This window comes from Nelusetta ayraudi, unplaced genomic scaffold (genome assembly GCF_046127955.1).
Source record: "Nelusetta ayraudi isolate G7.1 ecotype Tasmania unplaced genomic scaffold, CSIRO-AGI_Nayr_v1 ptg000048l, whole genome shotgun sequence".
Taxonomy (NCBI): Eukaryota; Metazoa; Chordata; class Actinopteri; order Tetraodontiformes; family Monacanthidae; genus Nelusetta; species Nelusetta ayraudi.
Window position 1 is genome coordinate 12,628,300 of NW_027466098.1, and position 22,027 is coordinate 12,650,326.

A 22,027-nucleotide genomic window follows, 5' to 3' on the forward strand; every position below is an offset into this window, starting at 1 on the left:
AACTGACCGTCATCTCTGAACTCCATCTCACGACTTCACTCTGCCCGCCCCTCCAGAAAACACCTGGAGCACCAGCAGAAAATGCTGGAGGAAGACAGGAAGCGACGGCAGTTTGAGGAGCAGAAACAGAGGCTGAGGCTGCTCAGCAGCGTCAAGCCCAAGGTGAGGTTCGGCCCACTCTGCATGTTGCTTCTGTTTTTCATGACGCTGATCCTACTGCATCCTGTGCCGACGCTCGTCTGGTGTGCGCAGACGGGAGAGAAGAGTCGGGATGATGCGCTAGAGGCCATCAAAGGGAACCTGGACGGCTTCAGCAGAGACGCAAAGATGCACCCCACCCCGTCATCACAGACCAAGAAAGCAGGTCGGTTCACCTCGGAGCTCTGATGCAGACGGCATTCCTGTCATTTCTGTTTCCTTCTACAGCAATACATTTACACTGTGTGAATGCTCTGAAATATAATTTATATATATATATATAAAATATAATAATGAGTTCTAATAAGTTCCTCATCACATTTAACCTCTCACACTCTTTCTGTAGAATCCTTGGTAGTGTGCTTTGCTTCTTATTCTTTTTCTTTTTCTTTTTTAGAAATGCTATTTATGCTCCACAGAGTGTTTGCTTTTTGCCAAGCACATTCCTTTGCTTCCTATTGTGCCTTTGAACAGGATATACAGTTCTCGAATAAGAACGCAGAGAGGTTCCTTTTTAAAGTTCTCTAACTGAACTAAAGCTGTTTCATTCTGAAAAATATTCAAGAGATAAAGACCCAAAGACAAACAAACATCAAACAATTAATTAATAAAGCTAAAAAAAATTCGAAAAATGTTAATTTTCTTAAATTGCAATAATCATTCAAACCCGCCGCCACCCCCAGACTCGGCTCCACAGCCTTTAGTCTGCTTTGTTATGGAGTTTATTCATACTATTTAATCCTTAATTAGGCATGATATTAAAAAAAAAAAAAAAAAAAAAAAAAAAAAAAAATCAGAAATTAGTCCTTTCTCACTCTCATCTATCCTCCACTGCAGTCTGTGTGTGTGGTTGTCTGGCGCCATCATCATTATTATTTCTTCATTTTTGCAGAATCATCGCCATCTCACCCCTCTGTCACCACTCACTCGCACCTCCCAGCTTTGTGCGAGGACACTGACGAGTTTACTGACTTTCAGGGGCCCGTAGGCGCCCCGGCCTCTTTCCCCACACCCTCCTCCACCACCTCCCCTCCCACCTACTCCTCTGGCCTCGCCGCTCAAGCCCGTGCCGGGCCTCCGCCCTCTGGTTTCTCAGAAGACCCTGACGACTTTTGTGACTTTGTTCAGGGTCCCGCTAGTAGTTTCCCCGCGCCACACCTCTCTGTGGGCGCGGCTCAGTCCTCCTCACCTTCCTCCTCCTCCTCCTCACCCCTCCCTGTCACCCAAAACTCTGCTGTCAGCACCAGCTCCCCATCAACATTTCAAGGTAACTCTTCTTTTGCTTCCTTCAACCCTGCCATCCTCATGAACCTTATTATTTGCACCTTATTCTATGAATGTATGAATACATTTAGTTTTTGTTTTTTTTTTTACTTTTGTTGCTGCTCTTGTGCCTGATGCTGAATATATTAACAGTTATGTTGGGGATTTTAGTTTGTGTCGGCCAGTGTTCCAGCATGTGAGAATGCAGCCAGTACAGCAGATGGCGTGGCCTCATTACCTAAAACCCTTTAAAAGCAACAAGACTTTACCAGCCAGACAAACAAGGATTTTGGGGAAGAAAAAAAACCCACCCACCTCTATTTATACTAGTGCCTGTGTCTCAGGAGGCTCTAGCAGTGCGATCGCTGCATCCACTATTTATAGAAGCCCTTAATGGTTTGCGCAGTGATGGAAGACACATCACATTTATGTGTCCTCTGCAGTCTAATCTCTCCCTGAGCAGCTGCTCTGTGACAGCTCTCACCCAATAGGCGATGAGTGATGGGAGATAGGCGTCGCCTCCTGTCCGGAGAAATGCAGCAGCACGCCTTACATCGATCATCATCGTTTCCAAATCCTCTGAGACATTTCTGACCCAGTTGTTAAGTATCTGGATTAAGCGGATTAGATGGTCAAGCGAAGGAGTAAGCGTATAGATTTAAATAAAAATAAAAATGAAATGGTTTTGGCACTCAAGTGAAATTGAATTGGTTCTGGTAAATAGAAAAAAATAGAAAAAAAGAATGAATTAGTGCACAGTGTGCAAGTTTCAGTCACAATGCCGTGGAAGCCATGTGCTAGAAATAAACGGTTTTCCAGCACTTAGACTTACTTTTGCATGTTTTTTTTGCATGAAAGAATTTTTACACACAAAGCTGCCAGTATAGCAAGTGAAGATAGAGAAGAATATGCTGTAAAAAAATAAAAAAAGGAAGATGTTTCTGTTTTTTTGATAATGGGGGCTGCCGCATTCTGTTAACATTCATCCTTTGATAGTGCCGAGTGTAATTTAGCCTTTGCTCTACCTCAGATAAAAACCTTAAACTGTGGTGTGAAAAAAAAAGTGTATCAAGAAAACTATTTCCTGACTCATCCCCTCTAGGCCCGTCACTGGAAGAGAAGCTATTCTCCTCGTGCGATTTCACTGCTGATAAGACGGCCCTCGTTAGCTTTAAACCCAAGCAGAGTTTGGCTGAAATGGCTCCCGCAGCCAAACTTTCAACCCAGTTTCAATCCAGCCGTAAATCCAGGAACTGGGCCGTGGCCCCCAAGAACTTGAGCTCCGTCTTCGTCACGGAGAAGCCGCCGGGGGCTCCCGTTTCAGCACCCGTTGTCACCCCATCAGCGGCAGAGCCCTCTCCTCAGAGCGGTAGTGACAGTGGTGAGAGAAGTGTTGTTTATTAGATTGCAAGAGCCGCATCTCCTATCGCTCGCTTTGCCGCGGTATTAACATTCAATCGATGCAGCAACTCTCTACTTGTCCCCGGGAAATGTTTTCACTCTCAATCTGTTACAGCAGCTTAATCCTATTCCTCTCTTTGGCTCACATGGTATCTTCTGGACTGATCTTCCTTCTATTGTGGACTACGTGCTATTAAATTAAATCCCACCGGCATCTTTTCTTCACTTCTGGGATCATTATGCGGCGAACCTGGCTGCCGTCTTTACACCTTGCCCCAAGCCAAATCTCTTCCTCTGCCCGTTGTCTGCGTGTGTGTGTCATTTAAGCCAGATCTTATTAGAGTTGCCTTGTCAATTCGTTGCTCTCTGCGCAGACTGTGGAAGTGGGCCGCGTGTGTGTACGTGTGTGTCACAGCCCTGCTGCTAACTCAATAAGCCAATTGTCTTTGTCACACTTTACAGAAAATCATCTCCAGTGCATGCCTGCTGCTTCGGTCTAACAGGGGTTGTGCAAGGATTGGCCCCAGACATTATCCAAGGCTGACTGTGCATGCCGTCAGGCTTCTCCTTTTGTGCTGTTGTTTTTGTTTGTCTGTCCGTGTCATCGTGGGAAATACTGAGGCTAATCATGAAGTCCGGGGAGATTTGTAATTCGATTTATCTAACGGCGCAGGACTGATGAGAATGTTATGTGCAGAGGGCCTGGCTGAATGAGCAAGTGGCTCACAGTGAGACTGTGGGGGCTCAGCAAGAGTCACAGCCTTTGTTTTTAAAAGTTAGTTTTGTTCACCTCATATTTGTGGTCACAACCTCTGTATTAAAGAAAAAAAAACAGAAACACCCCACAGAATGATTTATGGATGTTTGCCTTGACAGGCTGCTTGTGATTCAGTGCAGGGGGCCGTACGTCCGCCTCCCACACCTCAAGTACACGATCTTTGTCCAATTTGATGCAAGCAGGGCTCAGCTGCCAAGAGGTTTGGCAAATCCGATGCCCAGACAAGGAGTCCCATATCTCAACTAACTGTGTGTGTGTGTGTGTGTGTGTGTGTGTGTGTGTGTGTGTGTGTGTGTGTGTGTGTGTGTGTGTGTGTGTGTGTAACATCAGGTGTTGGCGTGTATCCACAACAAGAGCACATTCAGCCCATGCTGCCAGCATGGCTGTACAATGACAGCCACATCCCAGGTAAACATTTCTGCATGAATATTTTCAGTTCGGTCAACAAAAGATGAAAATTGCACCAAATTAATAAATTCACGCAGCATTTATCCCATCAAACAGTCTGGATGGATTTATTTCAGTTCAATAAATACATGTCATTATTAATATTATTTCTTATCTCACTTCCTGTTGGAAGTGCCACTGTCTAAAAATGTATTTGCTGTATCTTTTCTTTCTTTTTCTTGGTTTGTTTTGTTTTGTTCCCTTCAGAAATGTTCAAGAAGGTTCTTGAGTTCACTATGACTCCTGCGGGAATAGACACAGCCAAGCTCTACCCCATACTGATGTCATCCGGTCTACCCCGAGAAGCACTGGGCCAGATCTGGGCATCAGCCAATCGCACGACGCCTGGCATGCTGACCAAGGAGGAGCTCTACACCGTACTGGCACTAATTGGTGTGGCACAGGTGAGTATTAAAGAGGGGGGCAAATCACCCACTCGGGATCACCTCATTAATTATCTGTAAATGGTGTCCGCAGCCTTGAAATCCTTATTGGAATACCGTGTAGCGGCAAATAGGGAGAAAGCAGCAGCTGCAGCAGCAGTTTAGCGACCAAGTCCCGTGCTTGTGAAGCCCTGTGTAAGCCACATATTTGTGAGTCCCAATCAGCCAAGTTTGGCAGGAGGCTTCTTATCATCCTGAGCCTGGCACTGTCTCCTCCTCCGCTGGGAGGCTGTAAATCTACTGGGCGGCTCATGAAACGGAACGCCGCCGCTCGCATGCACAGAATAATAAGTCACCCTCGGTGATGTAAATCTTCCCGGCACCTGCAGCTCTGCATTTTCTCACGCGCAAAACAAGTTTTGATGCTGCCTGTGACATCTGTTTTGGGGATAATCTGCCCTTTTTTTTATCATTTCTGTGCATACACTGCACACACTGGGCCCTTGCAACTCACTGATGGCGTGCACTTTGTTTTCAGAGTGGCCTACCGGCGATGAATGTGGAAATCCTCAGCCAGTTCCCCTCTCCGCCAGTCCCCAACCTGCCCGCCCTGGCTATGGCCATGGCCCCCGTCATGCCCCAGCACCAGCAGCCCATGATGGCCAAGCCGCCAGCCTCCATGGCCATGCCCGCGACAGCGCCGCCCGTCATGGCCATGCAGCCCGTCGCGCCCATGCAGGCTCCCACCAGCACCAGCTTCATCGCCAACTTCCCACCCGCTCAGGTGACACTCCCTCCGTCGTCGCCCTTTCCCACTTGATCACATGTCGTGTGGGTGTGTCCCTCACAATCGTGGCTCTCGACTCAGGCGACCAAAGCTGATGACGATGACTTCCAGGACTTCCAAGAGGCTCCTAAGGCCGGAGCAGATCAGGCCTTCACTGAGTTTCAGGGAGATTCAGGCCCAAGTTTTTCCACAACAGTCGCACCTCAGCACCAAAACAGGTAAAGTGGTTTGAATACACTGAGAAGCCCATCTTTTTTTTATGTTAAAAAATATATATTATTTGTATTGCTGCTCCATGATCTTTTGTGGTTCTGTTAGAGTCTCAGTCCTAGTCTTCTTATCCATGTGGAAGGTCTGCCAGAAGTGTATGGGGTTAGGTGGTGGTTGGGGGTTATTGAATTAATGTCATTGTACTGAGATCCAGCTCAATTTTTCCCTTTTGAAGTGATTGAATGAAAGCCTGCTGTGGAGTGGCTCTATTATTTGCCTGTAGAGAGAGCCAGCAGGGAGGGGAAAAGTAACATTTATATTTTTGTTAACCACATTTAGTTAGCATTTTATTCATTTTTGCATAATTTAGCCAAAGCCAAAACGCTATTGTAGCTCACAGGGCTTGTTTTAAAGAAGGTTCACCCAGAGCAGTGTTGCCAGACATGAATTTCTATATGCTGCCGTACCGACGGGCAGCTCCCGAGACACAAAGTGGCAATGATGATTTGTTCTTTTGGCCCTGATGTGATATCTGACGTACTGTATATATCTGCAACCACTGTTTCCACTAAAAGGCTGGGCTAAAGTTTCACGACGCAGGCAAATGAAAACCTGTTGCTGCTTGCAAGACAAACACAGTCTTGAAGATGTTTGCAGATGAATTTATTTTCAAAACACTTACCAGTCCATCCCGGAAACACAGGCGTTAGTATTCCGAAGCTGCCTCGCCCGGAATTACAATGAGCGTTGTCATCTAATGAATTCACTTTAGTGGACAGTCGGTAAGCTCATATCTTTATATTGCATTTCAAACCCATATGGAAATGCGGCTCTCTCACAGAGTGGCGGCTAAAAAGCAATTAGCTGCTGAAGGACAAAGAGAAGTCGTAAAGTATCTCCGGTTAAAACGGCTTTGGTTTTTTTCTGATTCCCCTGCATGTTCTTGAATTCTGTGCGCTTCTCTCTGTTGGAGATGTTCTCAATCTCACATTTTAGAATTACGTGTTGAAGTTTTGTGTCTCTTGCTTACCAAAAATAAACAATTTTTGCACATGTTCAGACTCATGACATCCAGCCTGAACTGACAGAAATGGCCCTGAACTGTACTTTGCTGAAAAGTATTGTATTGCATTACATAGTTACATCTTCATTGAAACAAAAGGCGCAGGTCTGTTTCTCTTTCCTATAATCCACTTGCCTGGAGATGTGTCGTTAGCTGATGAGGCAGGTGTCCTACGTGTTTAATGAGTAAAGCGGTGGGCCGACCAAAACTGTAACATAAAAGTGGCTGTAAAACGCTGGATAAACACCTTTTACAATCTTCCATTATTCATATCCTGAGTGCCTCTAAGTCACACTGCAAAAACACTGCAGATAAATGAAACTTGTTTGCATGGTGGATGAGCCATAAAAGGACCTGCTTGTCTGCGTCTGCCTCCCTCACATTGTGACCGCAGACCTGCTGCTGTCCTGGGTTTAACCATCTTGAATAAGAGGCCGAGGAGAAGCTTGCATGTCTGTTGGACAGTCTGAACGCAGCCAAAATCTCAAGAAAGCAGAACTGTGTCCATCTTCCTGCTAAAACTTTACATGTTGTTTTCATGTTTTAATACCAACTGAAAACATCCGGAATGGGAGATCTTCTGTTTTGCAAAGAGCACAGATGAACACTTTGATTGACATGTGCCGCTCCCCCCCCCCCCCCCCCCACCTCTGTCAAGTAGTCTGATTTAATTTGTTACACACCAGCACTTTGGCTCATTTTGAAACGTTTGCTCTTGTCTCTTTCGGCATTGGCAATTTAAAGCACAGCTATTGATTAACGCGCCCTCCGCCTGCACCAGCCGCAGTCCAGTGGTTATGACCAGTGTGAAACTTTTTAACAACCCCTTTGTTGGCGTCCCAACTTTGGGAGCCGGGGGAAAACGTTCAATCAGCTCTGGCGGCTTAAAGGGATTAGACTCTGCTTTTTGAACCTCGCTCCTCCCTAGTTCTCACTGTAGCCATTGTGTCCCAGCAGTGTTCCCGCCATGCTGACTCCCGTCTCCGGCTCCTCGTCCGCCGTCGCTGCCGCCGCCGCCACCGCGGCCTCCGACAAGTACGCTGCCTTCAAGCAGCTGTCCGTAGATCAGCCCGCGGAGCCCTCGCCCCCCGCCTCAGGTACATTTCATTGCTCACAAGCACGTTTAGACCTAGAGGGGAACGCCGTCTGCTTCTCATGTTACGCTTCAGTCAGGGTGATTCATGAAAGGAAGTGATCAGACGGCTTATGCACTTCACACCATTCAATGGAAACATCTGCAAATTGCAGTTTTACTTTGTCGAAATTTTAGAAATATCGCTTTTATTTTGCAAAAAACTGATGGAAATGCAACTAGTGTCAACGGTGGAAATTTATTATGAGTGTTTTGCATTGTTTTCTTTTTTAGATATAACTTTATTGCAGACAATTTAAGGCAAAAAACCCAGCAACAATAAAAAGAAAACATTAAAACTCAAATTTTACATCTTGCACATCTTTTCTGAAATGTGCTTTGAAAACAACAGTGTTTTGTGCTCTGTGGATAATTATTAATCATTAATTAACAACTATTCCCCCCCCCCTGCTGTGTGCCGTCCAGATACCGGAGACAAATACAGTGTTTTCAGACAGCTCGAGCAACCTGCGGACAAGAAACCCATCGGTAAGAAATCCCCCCCGCTCTCTAATAAGTGTCAGCCTTGTGTGAACACACGCAGCCTCATCCTCTGCACGGCAAACACACGCTAAGCTGAGCGCTGATCTCTCAGAGTCCACGGCTTCACTCCCAGGAATACTGCTATTATTAACATTAGGAATACTTTACCACCCATCACTCTGCTGCAGTGCCACCTTAGTAATGTTCTATCTTTATGCTGCATCGTATGATGGAAGCCTTTCTTTGGTGTTGATACCGCCATGTTTCCCCATCCCTGTTCTATTAGAGCAGTTTGCGCCGGAGACGTCTCGTACAAAGCCAGTAAGTGATGCTCTGCGGTGACCTTTCCCTGGCGTTGTCTGGCTCCGTCTTCCTAATGAGCCCATTCGTTATCCCTCCTGCGCCGCACATCATAAGTGTTAACGGATTCTCTGTTTCAGTCTGCGCATATGAATATATGTAGTATGCAACAATGGATAAAAATAGTTGAAAAGTTGTGCCTTATTCAGGCAAGCAGCACAGTTGTGTAAAAGTTTCTGCTGTTCACTTCACAAGATTTTGAGTGCAATGTTTTTCAGGAGTCTCTGGTTGCGTAACGCCTTCCAGTTAAATATATTTACCCATGTAGTGGTGAAAATGAACATTTTATTTTTGCTCTCATGTTTTTCTTGGTTATTTTACTCAATACCATTTGACAAACACCTTTACTTGAAGCCATGAGGAGCAATTGGTTGAATTTCTCGTGTTTCCTGTATTCATTTCAGAGGTCTGTTGCATGGCAGTGTGTTTCTGCATGGAATTGCCCTTTTGTGCGGTGCTGCTCTGCAGCTTCTCTGCAGCTCACAATCCATCAGGACTGAGAGTTTCACACCTTTCAAGCGTTTCTGTCGTCACCTTTACCCAAAGGGCCTGTAAAAAGAACACTATTGTGCTTTCCTTCCTCTCCACGATGATCAATATTTTTAATAAACCAACAATTTCTTTCTCTCTCTCTCTCCCCTCTCTTTTGCTCGCAGGTGAAGGATTTGCAGATTTCAAATCTGTTAGCGCCGACGATGGCTTTTCAGACTTTAAGACCGCCGACAGCATCTCCCCACTAGACCCCTCAGAACAGGCCAAAATCTTCCAACCCGCCTTCCCTCCCGCCTTTCCCAACTCTCAGTCCCTGCAGCATCTTTCTCACCCGCAGCAGCAGCAGCAGCAGCCCAAAAACCCTCTCAACATGGCCGACCTGGACCTTTTCTCCTCCATGGCCTCTTCCCTTCCTCCCACCGCAGAGACAAAACCCGGCGCCGTCCCCCCTGCGTGCATGCCTCCCTCTCTAGTGCTGGTGCCCGGCGGTGCCAAGCCACCAGGGGGAGCCACGGACGACTTTGGCGACTTTGCGCTTTTCGGCTCCTCATCCGACACCTCCAAAACGACGACGACCACGGCGGCGGCGGCGGCGGCTCCCCAGGACAACTTTGCAGACTTCTTGGCGTTTGGGAGCTCCGGCGGGGAGCCCAAAACCGAGAGCAGCGGCGCCGCGGCCCAACGGGAGAGTGCCCCACAGCGCCCCCTGCAGGGCTCCGACAAGTACGACGTGTTCAAGCAGCTGTCGCTGGAAGGCGGCCCGGCCTACGACGACGGCGGCGGCGGCGGCGGCAGTAGCATCAAGGAGTGCGGCGGCGGCTCCTTTTCCTCGCTCCGGAGCGAGACGGAGGACTTCTCCGACTTCCAGGCGTCCAAGTTCTGCACGGCGCTCGGCGCCTCGGAGAAGACGCTGGTGGACAAGGTGGCAGCCTTCAAGCAGGGCAAGGAGGACTCGGCCTCCGTCAAGTCCCTGGACCTCCCGTCCATCGGGGGCAGCAGCGTGGGCAAGGACGACTCGGAGGACGCGCTGTCTGTGCAGTTGGACATGAAGCTGTCGGACGTGGGCGGCGACCTGAAGCACGTGATGTCGGACAGCTCGCTGGATTTGCCGGGCCTGTCGGCCCACCAGCCGCCCGCCACAGGTGAGGAACTAGTGCGCTTGCTCTGGTGAAGCGGGGGGGGGGGCAAAACTCTGTTGTATATTGTATAAAAAAAAAAAAAAAAAAAAAAGGAAAGAAATACTATCCAGGCCCCTCCCCTCTCTGCAGCGTTACACTACAAAAAGAAAACCGACCAATACAAGTGGCACCGTCATTAAGCAGAGTGCAGCCACCCAACAGAGACGCTACACGAACAACATATCAGACAACAGTGTTGCATCGCTCAGCTGACATTTAATCCTTCATCTCATCTTATTTATTATCATATTTATATTTTCTCATCCTATTTATTCAACCCACAACATCCTCCCTCCTTTATGTTGCACACGTCCCCTCTCACCCCATTCATTTTGTCTCAGTTGTAATGGCAGAAAGCTCCTGGTAGACTGCGGAAGTTCACTCCAGCCTGAATAGATTCCAGTTTAGTTTAAGGGACAGAATATAAAACTTGAGAGATGTTTTGGCCGTGCCGAAAAACATCTGGAGCTGCTCTGAACCTGCCAAGATGAACCAATTAGGTTTTATATTTTGTCCTTAAAAAGAAAAAAAAATGGCTAGAAAGCTCCTGGCCTCCGTTTTATTTCCTTTATGGAAGGACGAGGAGTGTTGGCAGATGTACGTCGTAGCAGTTCCTCACTGCCGTCTCTGGGAATCACGCAAGGTTCCTGTTTGTTTGTGTGTTTGGCAGAGGTAGACGCTCCGCCACTCCCCTTCCATTTGCCTTTTGTCTCCTCCAGCTGAACACGTGTGTCTGTGAGGGTCGTCCATGTGTCGCACAGCACAAACAGGAGTGTTTTTATTACCAGATTTACCGTCATATATTGACGGTTTTGCAGACCGGGGATTGATATTCTTTATTAGCCGTTTGAAAGTAAACGCCAGTGCAGTATTTGGAGCATTTAGCGGTTATTGCGTGTGTTCCCCAGCAGCATGGTTTTGTAGACGACAGGGAAGAGGTTTTGAATGTGTGGAAAGGCAGCCACAGTAAAACTGATTGTTGAGAACCCAAAGCTGGATGACACGTGTGTGTGTGTGTGTGTGTGTGTGTGTGTGTGTGTGTGTGTGTGTGTGTGTGTGTGTGTGTGTGTGTGTGTGTGTGTGTGTGTGTGTGTGTGTGTGTGTGTGTGTGTGTGTGTGGTAGCACATGTTATTGTAAATCCACTAGCTAGGCTTCTACGCTACAGGTGCAGCCTCGCCATGCAGTGTTATTTTTGTTTAAATGACTATTTTTACTGTCAGTGGTTCATCAGGCCTGTCATGGACGACCTAATGGAAGTGAAGTTTACATGCAGGCTGGTGTTCCTGGTGTTCCTGGTGCTGACATTGTGAGGGAATCACCCCATTTTGCTCACGCCGTTGTTCCAATCTTTCCTCTTTCTGCTCCGCTGCTCTTCATCCATTTTTCCATTGTGTCTCTCACCTTCCATGTCATCGCCACGATTTCACACATGACGGGAGAGTAAACGTGCCCTCAGACGGGCTCACAGATTGTCAGCGGAAAGATTTCCTTTCTGTTTCGAAGGGTTGTTTTTTTTCACTCCAGTAACTTGAGTATAATTTTGCTTCATGGAAGGTATTTCAAATCCCACTTATTGTCCAGCGAAAATGACACTCCTTTCCTCCTCCTCCTCCTCGGTTCCTTCACAACGTTGAAAGTGTTTGACTCCGCCCCCCCTGCACCCACACCACAAGTTGTGTTAAACCTGAGGTCCGAGGAGCACTTACACTACTGACGGGTGACGACAGAGTTACCAGTTTGACACGGCGACACTCCTCAGAGGCTTTTTACCCTGGCCGCTCCTCACGTCCTTTCTTTCATTATTCATCCAGTAATGGGTTTCCTGGGAGAGCTGCAGAAATAAGCGTTTACCTCACTTTGCTTTTCTTTCCCCCGCTGTGTTCCAAAACATGTTGCGTGTTCTTAAAGAGACAGTATTTCTTTCATGGATTCCTTTTGGCCGCCAAGCACAAAAGAAATCCGATATTTGCCTGTTATTTATTGATTTATTTATTTGTCGTCTCAACTGTTATTTGTGCTATCGGCGCATGAATTATGACACGTGGCTCTGCGGTCTGGATCTCTGCAGACACTATGGAGTTAGTATTACCCTCCCTGCCTTGCTTTTTCCCCCTCCTTCTTCTTCTTCTTCTTTGCTGAAGTGTGCCTGCCTATTTCAATTTGTGAAATTGACAAGAACATCATATTAGATAGAATAACGGTATTGCAAGCTATTTTTCTCAAAGACAAAAAAAGGTGTGCAGATTACTGATTTATTTTTATTACCAGAAATATGAGCTCCTATAAGACTCACGCGGTCTTGTCGTGCTTGTGTACATGAATTGTAGCCTACAGTAATAGATAATACCCAATTGTTAATCAGCATATCCTATATAAGGCCAGCATTGTCGCCTGGAGTGTTTAGCAGTGTTATTGTTGAGGGAATGACAGGATTTTCGCGGTGGCCGTAGCGAGGGAGAAGGGATACTGTCTCTTTAAACTGGCTTCAGCCTCTGTGATTGGATGTTGATCCAGAATCTTTCTGTGAGTTCAGGTGTGCTTTTGGCCCTCTTTGTTTCTCCAACCCTTTGAGTGCTTGAATGAAAATATTAATAACCCCCCCCCACCCGCCACCCCCCACAAAACAATGTTTTCTTCAGATGTGAGCATATCAAATGGTCCCGTATGGTGATGAAGCCTCTTTAAAATGAGGCCTTTTAAAAGCGTCACCACCCCCCCCACCTCCACCCCCCTGCCCCCAAACAATTTCACATTGCCTTCCCAGTCAGTTCTCCCCTCCTTCAGGTCCTCAAAGGGTTCACGCCTCCCGCTTTTGAGCTTGTTCTCCAACATATCTTTGCAACCTGGCTTTTTTTCCAAACATTTTGTATTCCTGTCTTTTTTTAAAGCACCTGTTGCTTTCCATCCTGATAGTTTCAACAAAAAACAACAACAACAAGTTTATCTCCTCTGAGCTAACTGGTTTTAGTCTGTGAATGTGCCTTCTCATTCGGGTCTCTGCTCCTATTTCCTCGGGGGTTTTCTTTGTTTTACCCTCTGGCTGTTTGTTTTTCTTCATTTTCTCCTGACACTGCATGCCCTTGTATTCTTAATGACTGGAATCTAATTTGTTAGTTTGACAAAAAACCCTCTTGTAACGATAGAACTCTTTCACGGTACTTTGTGAACCTCTCTCTCTCTCTCGCTCGCTCTCTCTCTCTCTCTACTCATATTGTTGTAATAAATATGACTGTTGGTATTGCTGAAATGCGTACCGTCTTATTTCCTCTCCTCCTCCTCCTCCTCCTCGCCCTCGAGAACTGATCCGATGACACGAGGCATTACAGCGATAGGTCCTTGTCAATTTCACAAATTGCTTTTTTTGGTATCGGACTCAGCTGCGTGTGTGCGTGTGTGAGTGTGTGTGTGTGTGTGAGAGAGGGAAAGAGACACACACACACGGATAAGGAGACTTGTCTGTGTGATGCAAATGCAAATTTGTGCAAACTGCAGAACTCAGCCTGTGGATGTCAGCCGGGATGAAAATTATATCTGCCATGACAACAGGACGCGGTGAGCGGCTGTGACAGGATTGATCTTTAATTTATGCAGTCTGAGGTGTTTGTCTCCAAAGACAGCAGCAGGCGTCAACACACAGCCTGGCTGGGGGAAATAATGGGCTGTTTCAAGAAGAAGTTAATACAGCGGAGACGTCGGTCGGACGCCTTTTTCACGCCGCAGGATAATTCATGGAACGTGACGCCGTGAAATGTGTTGTTGCTGCGGACGTATTGCTGCGGTATTGTTGCTGTCTCGCCGTCAGTCAAGTCCGACTTTGGTCGTGCGCCGCTCACGTCAGTGACACAAACTTGCTGAATGTTGATGTGTTTGAGCAAAACACTCTCTGGAAAGCAAAGCGAGCAAAAGAAGTTTCAAGGGCGCACTGTTGTCCTGTCTGAGGGGTTCGCTGACAAGCCAGAGACACAGTGTTTTATGAGTGAGTTTGCATTACCTGGTATCAGGGATGCAGATTGCCGATTAATGGATTCATCGTTAGTGGATTGAACTTATCGATCGACTAACGATTAATTGATAAGCGACGATTTTTCCTGAGAACCTAAATTTCAAAATGAAAAATGTGTATGTGTTTAAAAGTAACTCGTTCAAGTTATATGGTGACCATCTCAGTATCTACAGGTGACTTGCTCGTTCCTGCCACTACACTGTTATGATATTAACTACCCGTGTACGAGTGCAATTAATTGCGACTCATTTAATTGAATCGATTAAATTCTTAATTGACAATTAATTAATAATGGATTAATTGTTAACATCCCTACTTGGTGTCTTCAAACTTTAGTGCAAAATACTTAGTAATGCATTGGACTTGACACTCGGGCCTCTGACAATTTCAATGGCAGTGCCATTCAAACAATTGTAGAATTCACGTTTTGCCCCGACGTATTTTGAGAAATTGGGCTGTTCATCCACCCACAGTTTTACTGAGGTGAAAAAATCCGCTCCTTCAGAATCAAGCCCATTCTGCCCTTCAACGTCTTTAAACAATGTGCGCGCCCTAAACCGTAAATGCAGGACCTTGAAGAAAAATCTGTCAGATCGCAGACAAGCGACTTGGAGGTGTAACGATAATTGTCGCGCTGATGATCCAGCTGAGTTCTACGTCCTCGCCCGGGTTTTTTTTTTCATTCTCCTGCCGCCTGTCACCAGCGTGTGTGTTATCCCCAGGAACCTCTTGGCATGTCTGTGTTGTCATTGCAGAGGGAGACGACTTGAAATTTGACCCGTTCGGGACCTCCGCTCTCAGCACGCTGGCCAACTATGACTGGTCAGAGCGGGACGAAGGTCTGCCAGGTGAGCTCAGGAAGCCGCAGCAGCGGGGCTCCGGGGCGGCTCCACTCCCGCCCCTAGCGCCGGCGCCGAGGGCCGAGCCAGCCTTCGGCAGCACGGAAAACATCACGAGGGCGGCCGCCGCCGAGGACGCTGCGTCGGCCGACGACAAGTTCGAGGCCTTCGCCGACTTCGGCGACAAAGGCGGCGCGGACGGCGAGGACGACTTCGGAGACTTTGCCAGCAACTTCTCCGAGAAGTCCGACTCCTCCGCCGCCGTCGCCGCGGATGAAAGCCAGAGCGAAGCCTCGGACGAGTTCGGCGCCTTCCAGGGCGACAAGCCCAAGTTCGGCAAGTCGGACTTCCTGAAAGCCAGCGCTCAGGCCAACGTCAAGTCCAGCGAGGAGATGATCAAGAGCGAGCTGGCCACCTTCGACCTGTCCGTTCAAGGTGAGAGGAAAGATTTTATCAACCTTAGTTTGCATCTGAGAAAAAAAATTGCATCACCTACACGTGTCACCGGAAAACAGTCGATTTATTGGCCTAGTGTAGTTACCTGGCAAGCTCGGGGGGGGGAGTGAAAGACGCTGCAATCTAAAATGTAACCACCTGATGTCGCTGTTTCTTCTTTAATATCTCCAAATATTGCACACTTAACCCTTAATTGGATTTTATTAAAGAAGAACTTGACCAAACAGAGCATTGACTGTAGGACCGTCTCCCCCTCAACCTGCACCGACTGCGATGTGTAACCAAGCCGTCAGACGTCGGGTGGCAGTGTTGAGATGTCAGCGCCGCTCTGACCGACTGATCAGTCGAAGGCAAACAAATCCACGCAGCCACAAATCCAGCGTGCGTGTCCGTCTGCAACAAGGACGGCTGTTTGATTTCTTTTTTTCTATTTCTTTTTTTGCGTTCTACACCACGTGACATTCACGGTGTTTCGTGCCCCGCGACATCGGCTGTTATCGTTGGCGCGTCCTCTTGTGTTGGAGCCGATTGCCGTGCAAAGAAAATGACTCTATTGTGTCGCCATCATCCTGTGAAACGGTAATTGGATCATGATGGGGGCCTCCTGATTATAGGAAGAGTGATGACAGTCTGGGTGGCTGGGAGACTGGGACACACACACACACACACACACTGTCACATTCAGAAGAGGTCTGGCTCCTCCGTGTGTTTGTGTGTCTTCCACCGCTTCCTCTGAATAATTCATAGGTGCACATTGTATTCTGCACATAATCACTATTTATTACAAATGAACTATTTACTCACGCTGTTCACGTCTGCCGGGGAAAACTGCTGCTTGTCTCTCAAGTCTTCAACAACGTGGTGTCACCTTAAAGGTATTTGCTGTGTGGTTTTTTTTTTGTTTTTTTTCCCCCCGCCTCATTTATTATTGGCTTTTGTCTCTTTGTCATATCAGGCTCCCACAAACGCAGCCACAGTCTGGGCGATAAGGAGATGGGACGTTCTCCTCCGTCCCCGGCGCCCGAGCAGCCCTTCAGGGACCGCTCCAACACCCTGAGCGAGAAGCCGGCGCTGCCCGTCATCAGGGATAAATACAAGGACCTGACCGGGGAGGTGGAGGTACGCAGAGCCAAACCACTCCCCCTGTTTTCTACCTGCCACTTCACGCTATCACGCTAATTAAAGTCTTAAGAGAGCAGGCCGTGCAGTTTTTTGTTTTGTGTTCACTTGTTCCCGCGAGTCCCTTTGAGATAATTCTGTTTCCGTGCCACCGCAGGAGAGCGAGCGCTACGCGTACGAGTGGCAGAGGTGTCTGGAAAACGCCCTGGAGGTTGGTGCTTTTGCTTGTGTTTTCAGACTGCGACCTCTATTCAGTCAAAAAAAACAAAAACGAATTGTTCTCTTGACAAATATGATAAGCGAGTGGAACTCAAGTGGCTTTTTTTTTTTTTCTTCAAAAGCTGACATTTTCTTATCAAACCCATATTGGGGCAGAATTGCTTCCCATAACGAATCAGACGACCCATGAGGATTTGAATTTGCAATACGCGTCCGCAACTTTAGACAAAGACGCATTCAGATAAAGTCGATCAAAGTGCTGCAACCTTTTCATGTTGAAAGTGTCATTTATTTTTCTCATTTCGCCGTGCGGTTTTCATTTCACTAATAGAATTTTGTCACTTGAAATCCATTTGTTGTTAATTGCAAAACAATTAAAATGGGCAGCATTTAATATAAATCTCATTTACCTTTTGATTGCGTATAAAGAGAATAGCGCTAGGGCAAACCCATCAGATGGTCGTTATGTGAGCGGCCGTCATGACGCGGCCGCCGTGTCGTCCTGTCAAACTAAAGGTCATCATCAAGGCAAACAACATCCTGAACGGCATCAGCAGCTCCGCCGTGTGCACCGAGGTCATCCAGTCTGCTCAGGGCATGGAGTACCTGCTGGGTGAGGAGTCACGCACCACACACACACACACACACACACACACACACACACACACACACATGGTGCGCTCTGCTATGAACAAGCTGCGTCTGTGAGAGAACCCCTCGGTGTGGCCTTGCACCTCGTGAAGGACAGATGGACGGAGCGAGCAGATTACAGCAGGCTCTGGTGTGATGTCTTCTCTGGTGTAGATAATAAGAGGCCTGCTGCTGCTGCTGCCTTATTGTGTCTCTGTGCTCCTAATGAGCTGCCAGAGGTGAACGTGTCGCCTCCCTGGACTCAGAAATATAGGCTTCTCCCCTAAAAAAAAAAAAACAAAAAAAACCTTGAAGTAAACGTGTTTCTTTTTTTTTATTATTATTATTTCCTTTTTGTCCTGTTATTTTTTCCGGACTGTCAGGTGTGGTGGAGGTGTATCGCGTCACCCGGCGGGTGGAGCTCGGCATCAAGGCCACGGCCGTGTGCTCGGAGAAGCTGCAGCAGCTGCTGAAGGACATCAACCGCGTGTGGAACAACCTCATGGGCTTCATGTCTCTGGCCAAGCTGGCGGTGAGAGTGGATAGAATTGGAAGCCGGCGCAAAGTCACATAACAAGCGGAGAGATTTTGTCAGCCCCTGCTCACACACACACACACACACACACACACACACACACACACACACGTAGAAAATTGGAGCAATAGCATCATTAAATTGTATTGTTGGTCCATTATGTTGAAATCAATGTTCCATTGATCTGGTTGCAGCAGCCTTTTTGGTAACATAGTGCTCAGATCAAAGAGGGTCACACGAGTGAGATAGATTTTTTTTTGTTGTTGTTGCTGTGTCTGACTGGGTGGGACTGTTTTTATTCTGAGGGAGGATTTACATTTTTTTTTAAAGAAGACAGATGAAGGTTTTTGTTTTCTGCTTTTTGTTTTCACTGCATAGAAGTAAAAGAAGGCTGACGGCTTTTAGGCATAAGCAGAGTTTGTGTTCCCGCTGCTCTCGCAACCGACAGAAGTGACGAGGGTGTTAACAATTAATCGATTAACGATCAATTTTCGATTAAGAATTTAATCGATGAAATTAAATTAGTTGCAATTAGTTAAACATTTTTTTTACACGGGTACTTAATGTCATTATAACAGTGTAGTGGCAGGAAAGAGCAATTCTGTTGATACTAAGATGGTCATAATATAACTTGAACAAGTTACTTTTAAACACACACACATCTTTCATTTTGAAATGTCAGTTCTCAGGTAAAATCGCCGCTTATCAGTTAATCGTTAATCGATCAATAAGGTCAATGTCAATCAACTAACGATTAATCAATTAATCCATAATTTGCATCCCTAATTCCAGGTAATGCAAACTCACTTTGCTTTTTTTTTTTTTTTTTTTTAAATAAAAAAGTTGAAATGTGACCCATTAGAAGGCAGAGGCTGAATGTGTCGGGTGTTTTTACTGTTCTCCAATGTAAAAATCTGTCACGTTGGACCCTCAACATTGTTTAAGGGTTGAATAATGTGTTCCTGACACATTTTTTATTGTGAAATTTAGGTTCTCAGGAAAAATCTCTTCTCATCAATTAATCATTAATCAATCGATAAGGTCAATCAACTAACGACTAATGAATTAATCAGTAATTTGCATCCCTGGAAGTGACGATTTGTTTGTGTTTTTGTGTCTTTTTTTATTATTATTTTTTATTTTTTTTAACTCCTGCGTTCTCAGCCTGACGAGAGCTCCCTGGATTTCTCCTCCTGCATCCTGAGGCACGGCATCAAGAACGCCAAGGAGCTGGCCTGCGGGGTGTGCCTGCTCAACGTGGACGCTCGCAGCAAGGTAAACCCCGCCCACCGGGTCGAACCTCGACGCCTGCGCTGTTGCGCCGAGACGCCACTGACGCCTCTCCGGCTCTGACACGTTTTGCAGGACAAAGAAGAGAGCGCGATCGGACGTCTGTTTAAACGAGTATGAAACGTTCAGCCGTCAATCAAACCTTCGTCCCTCTCTGTCACGCTGGGGTCCTCTGCGGTGGTCGGGGGTGGGGCTTTTCTCTGATTGGATTGGTTTGGCGGGGGTGGAGGGGTGGCCAAAATGACAGGAGTCATTTCTTCCCATCGCTTCTCCTTTGCTGGTCGCCAGCCCGTAGAATCTCCTCGCTCCTCCTGCCATTTAGCGACAGCAAAGCAGTATGTAGGGTTAACTGCAGGCAATTTGCTGTCATTTGTGCAGGAGTAGTAGTAGTACAAAATAGAATTTTTGTTTTTTGTTTTTTTTTTCCTCCCTACCTAGAGACTATTACATTTTTCAGGTTAGATTTGCAAATCAAACCAATGATACCTGGTTGTGATTTAATGATTCTGGGTGAAAACAGGCTTTGGAAATGAATAAAGTCCATAATTAATTATATGAAATTCCTTTTAGCCATTTTAATAATTACATAAGGGAAATCAGTAAACCCCCCCCCCCCCCCAAACAATGATTATAAAAAAAAGTCCACCCTGTACTTCTCTTGTGTTTTCCACTTTTCCAAAAACACCCCGCTTTTTAAAGCAGCCCTTTGTGACATCACAGATGCCTCAAACACTGATTCCCCTCCCAGGTCCGTGATGACACCCGAGGCAGGTGTACGTTCCGCCTCATGGGAGATTGTTCTCGTCCACATATTCTCAAAGTTCTGAAATCCACTTTTCTGTTGGACCTTGTAAATGATGCTGGAGGACTTTTTCATTTTGTCATCTAAAATGAAAATAAAAATCCTATTGGGTGATGTAAATCAAATTAGCTCTCATTCTACAGTTTAGAGCTGCTTAGACTTAATATTTATACGATGATAATAACATTTTATTACTATACTATACATCTATTTCAGGTTTGGGCTGTCCAAACCTCATTATTCACTGCTGTTTTTTTTCCCAATCCGGCAAAGAGCAGCGGCAGGCTACTTGTTCCTGAACCCCTTTTAATAATCAGAGTGTCTGCAGACGGTGGTGTGAGAGAGGACAGTTGTCACTTTGGCACCTCGGGGTGGTTTTAGCACTGTAGGATTGGTTTTTCTGAGGTCCCACACGTCTTGGAAGGGTTTCCACTCTGCTCTCTCGCTCTCTTGGGGTGTCACAGCTCCTCCGTGTCACTCGGCCGTTCCCACAGTCAAACCTGCACGCTGTGGAAACGCTGCCTCCTTACCTTTCCCCTCCTGTGAGGTGGGCCGGCCATTATAAAGGTGTTGGTGAGCAAGGTGGCGGTGCTGACTTTTTCTCCCACTTTTCACTTCCTGCCACTCGGCCCGAGCCAGAGGGACGGGGTCGTAAGGTTTGGCTGAGCGAGAGGCGCTAGCAGGGACGCTAGCAGGGTCGCTAGCAGGGACTCTAGCAGGCGTGGATCACACTTCAGTCCGATGCGGAGAACACAGCCCAATCTCAGACCTGCACGCACACACCAGCCGGGAATGAATGCAGTTTTATTTTGACTCTGTGCCACTAGCATGAGATTAATAACCCAGTTTTTTAATTATGTTTCTGGCACGGCGACGCCAGTAAAAAAAATGAGCAAAAGCCAATTTTGAGCGCATCACACAATACAATAAGGAGAGCGGAGAGCCTCGGCAAATGGGACGTTAACGAACTGAAGCTGGAAATATTATAAATGGAACTGATTCTTTTGGATTTAGGAAAAAACAACTGTCGAATCCCATTACATTCTTCACTGAGACTGTAGCTGCGTTTCCATTGCGCTTCCAAAACCTGTAATTTAAACGCAGCTACTGTCTCCAAGTTGTCAGCACTGCTGCTGCTTTAGAAGCAGCACCGAGATTAGCAACTCAAACGGCTGCATCCTCATAAATGCAGAAACATCTATCGGTCTTCTGGCTCACGGTTTAACTTTCCCATTAATAACTGCAGTATTGGGATTTGAAACCGTGGCCTGTTTCCATAGGAGGTCTGTTTCCATAAAACAGGAGCCCCTCTCTCTTCATCCTGCGGCATTTTTATCTTGTGTTTGTGTGTGCGCGCATTCGGGGGGGTAAAAGGAACTTGTTTTTGTTTTGTTTTTTTACTTTGTGAACTGGTTGCCTTCTATGTTGACCTGCGCTGCTCTTCCTGCTCCGGGCCTTGCATGGAATCGCCTCAACGTGCTGACTCTTCTTGTGCTTACAGGCAGTGAAAAAAGACAGTGTCGGGAGGTTAAGGGTAATTATTCCTCATTTTTATTCATTTTTATTTAAAACGGAGAAAAACACCAGAAGCTTTTAATGACACCCAACCGGGTCGTCTTTCAGGCCGAACAACAAACTCGATACTGAAACTCCAAAAGGTCAGATTTTTATCTGGCCGGCTCCGCCGGGAGACCATGAATAGTTTATATCTGGTTCCTGACTAGAGTTACCTGGTGTTTGGGAGACTGAAAAGCTGAATCTACAACCATTTAATTGGCTTTTATTTATTGGAGCACACAGGTAGGGGCTGTTTGAATGAATGGGAGGTCTGAGACGCAGAGACTCTTAAGGTGAACCTGCCTCCCCTCCCCTCCCCTCCCCTCCAACACGTCCGGCGCATGCAAACAAGTACGCCAGGGTAGCGAAGAGCTTTGAAAGGAAATCACACCACCTGTGAT

General features: G+C 46.7%; 1 protein-coding gene across 9 annotated transcripts in view; it reads left to right on the plus strand.

The window, feature by feature from the left end:
- Window positions 1-22,027, plus strand: part of synrg (synergin, gamma) — a 28,151-nt gene that overhangs the window by 4,449 nt on the left and 1,675 nt on the right. Inside the window, exons 5-23 of one of the 9 annotated variants that reach the window (XM_076036411.1) lie at window positions 57-162; window positions 253-364; window positions 1,091-1,465; window positions 2,564-2,842; window positions 3,971-4,048; window positions 4,295-4,491; window positions 5,009-5,254; window positions 5,339-5,475; window positions 7,485-7,627; window positions 8,089-8,151; window positions 9,162-10,139; window positions 14,935-15,453; window positions 16,430-16,593; window positions 16,751-16,804; window positions 17,329-17,425; window positions 17,826-17,974; window positions 19,142-19,252; window positions 19,343-19,381; window positions 21,571-21,603. In XM_076036411.1, the coding sequence (XP_075892526.1) occupies window positions 57-162; window positions 253-364; window positions 1,091-1,465; window positions 2,564-2,842; window positions 3,971-4,048; window positions 4,295-4,491; window positions 5,009-5,254; window positions 5,339-5,475; window positions 7,485-7,627; window positions 8,089-8,151; window positions 9,162-10,139; window positions 14,935-15,453; window positions 16,430-16,593; window positions 16,751-16,804; window positions 17,329-17,425; window positions 17,826-17,974; window positions 19,142-19,252; window positions 19,343-19,381; window positions 21,571-21,603 (3,880 nt within the window). Of the gene's footprint in view, window positions 1-56; window positions 163-252; window positions 365-1,090; window positions 1,466-2,563; window positions 2,843-3,970; window positions 4,049-4,294; window positions 4,492-5,008; window positions 5,255-5,338; window positions 5,476-7,484; window positions 7,628-8,088; window positions 8,152-9,161; window positions 10,140-14,934; window positions 15,454-16,429; window positions 16,594-16,750; window positions 16,805-17,328; window positions 17,426-17,825; window positions 17,975-19,141; window positions 19,253-19,342; window positions 19,382-20,015; window positions 20,326-21,570; window positions 21,604-22,027 lie in introns of those variants that run through there. The other 8 variants (XM_076036412.1, XM_076036413.1, XM_076036414.1 and 5 more) reach the window with 8 other exon arrangements.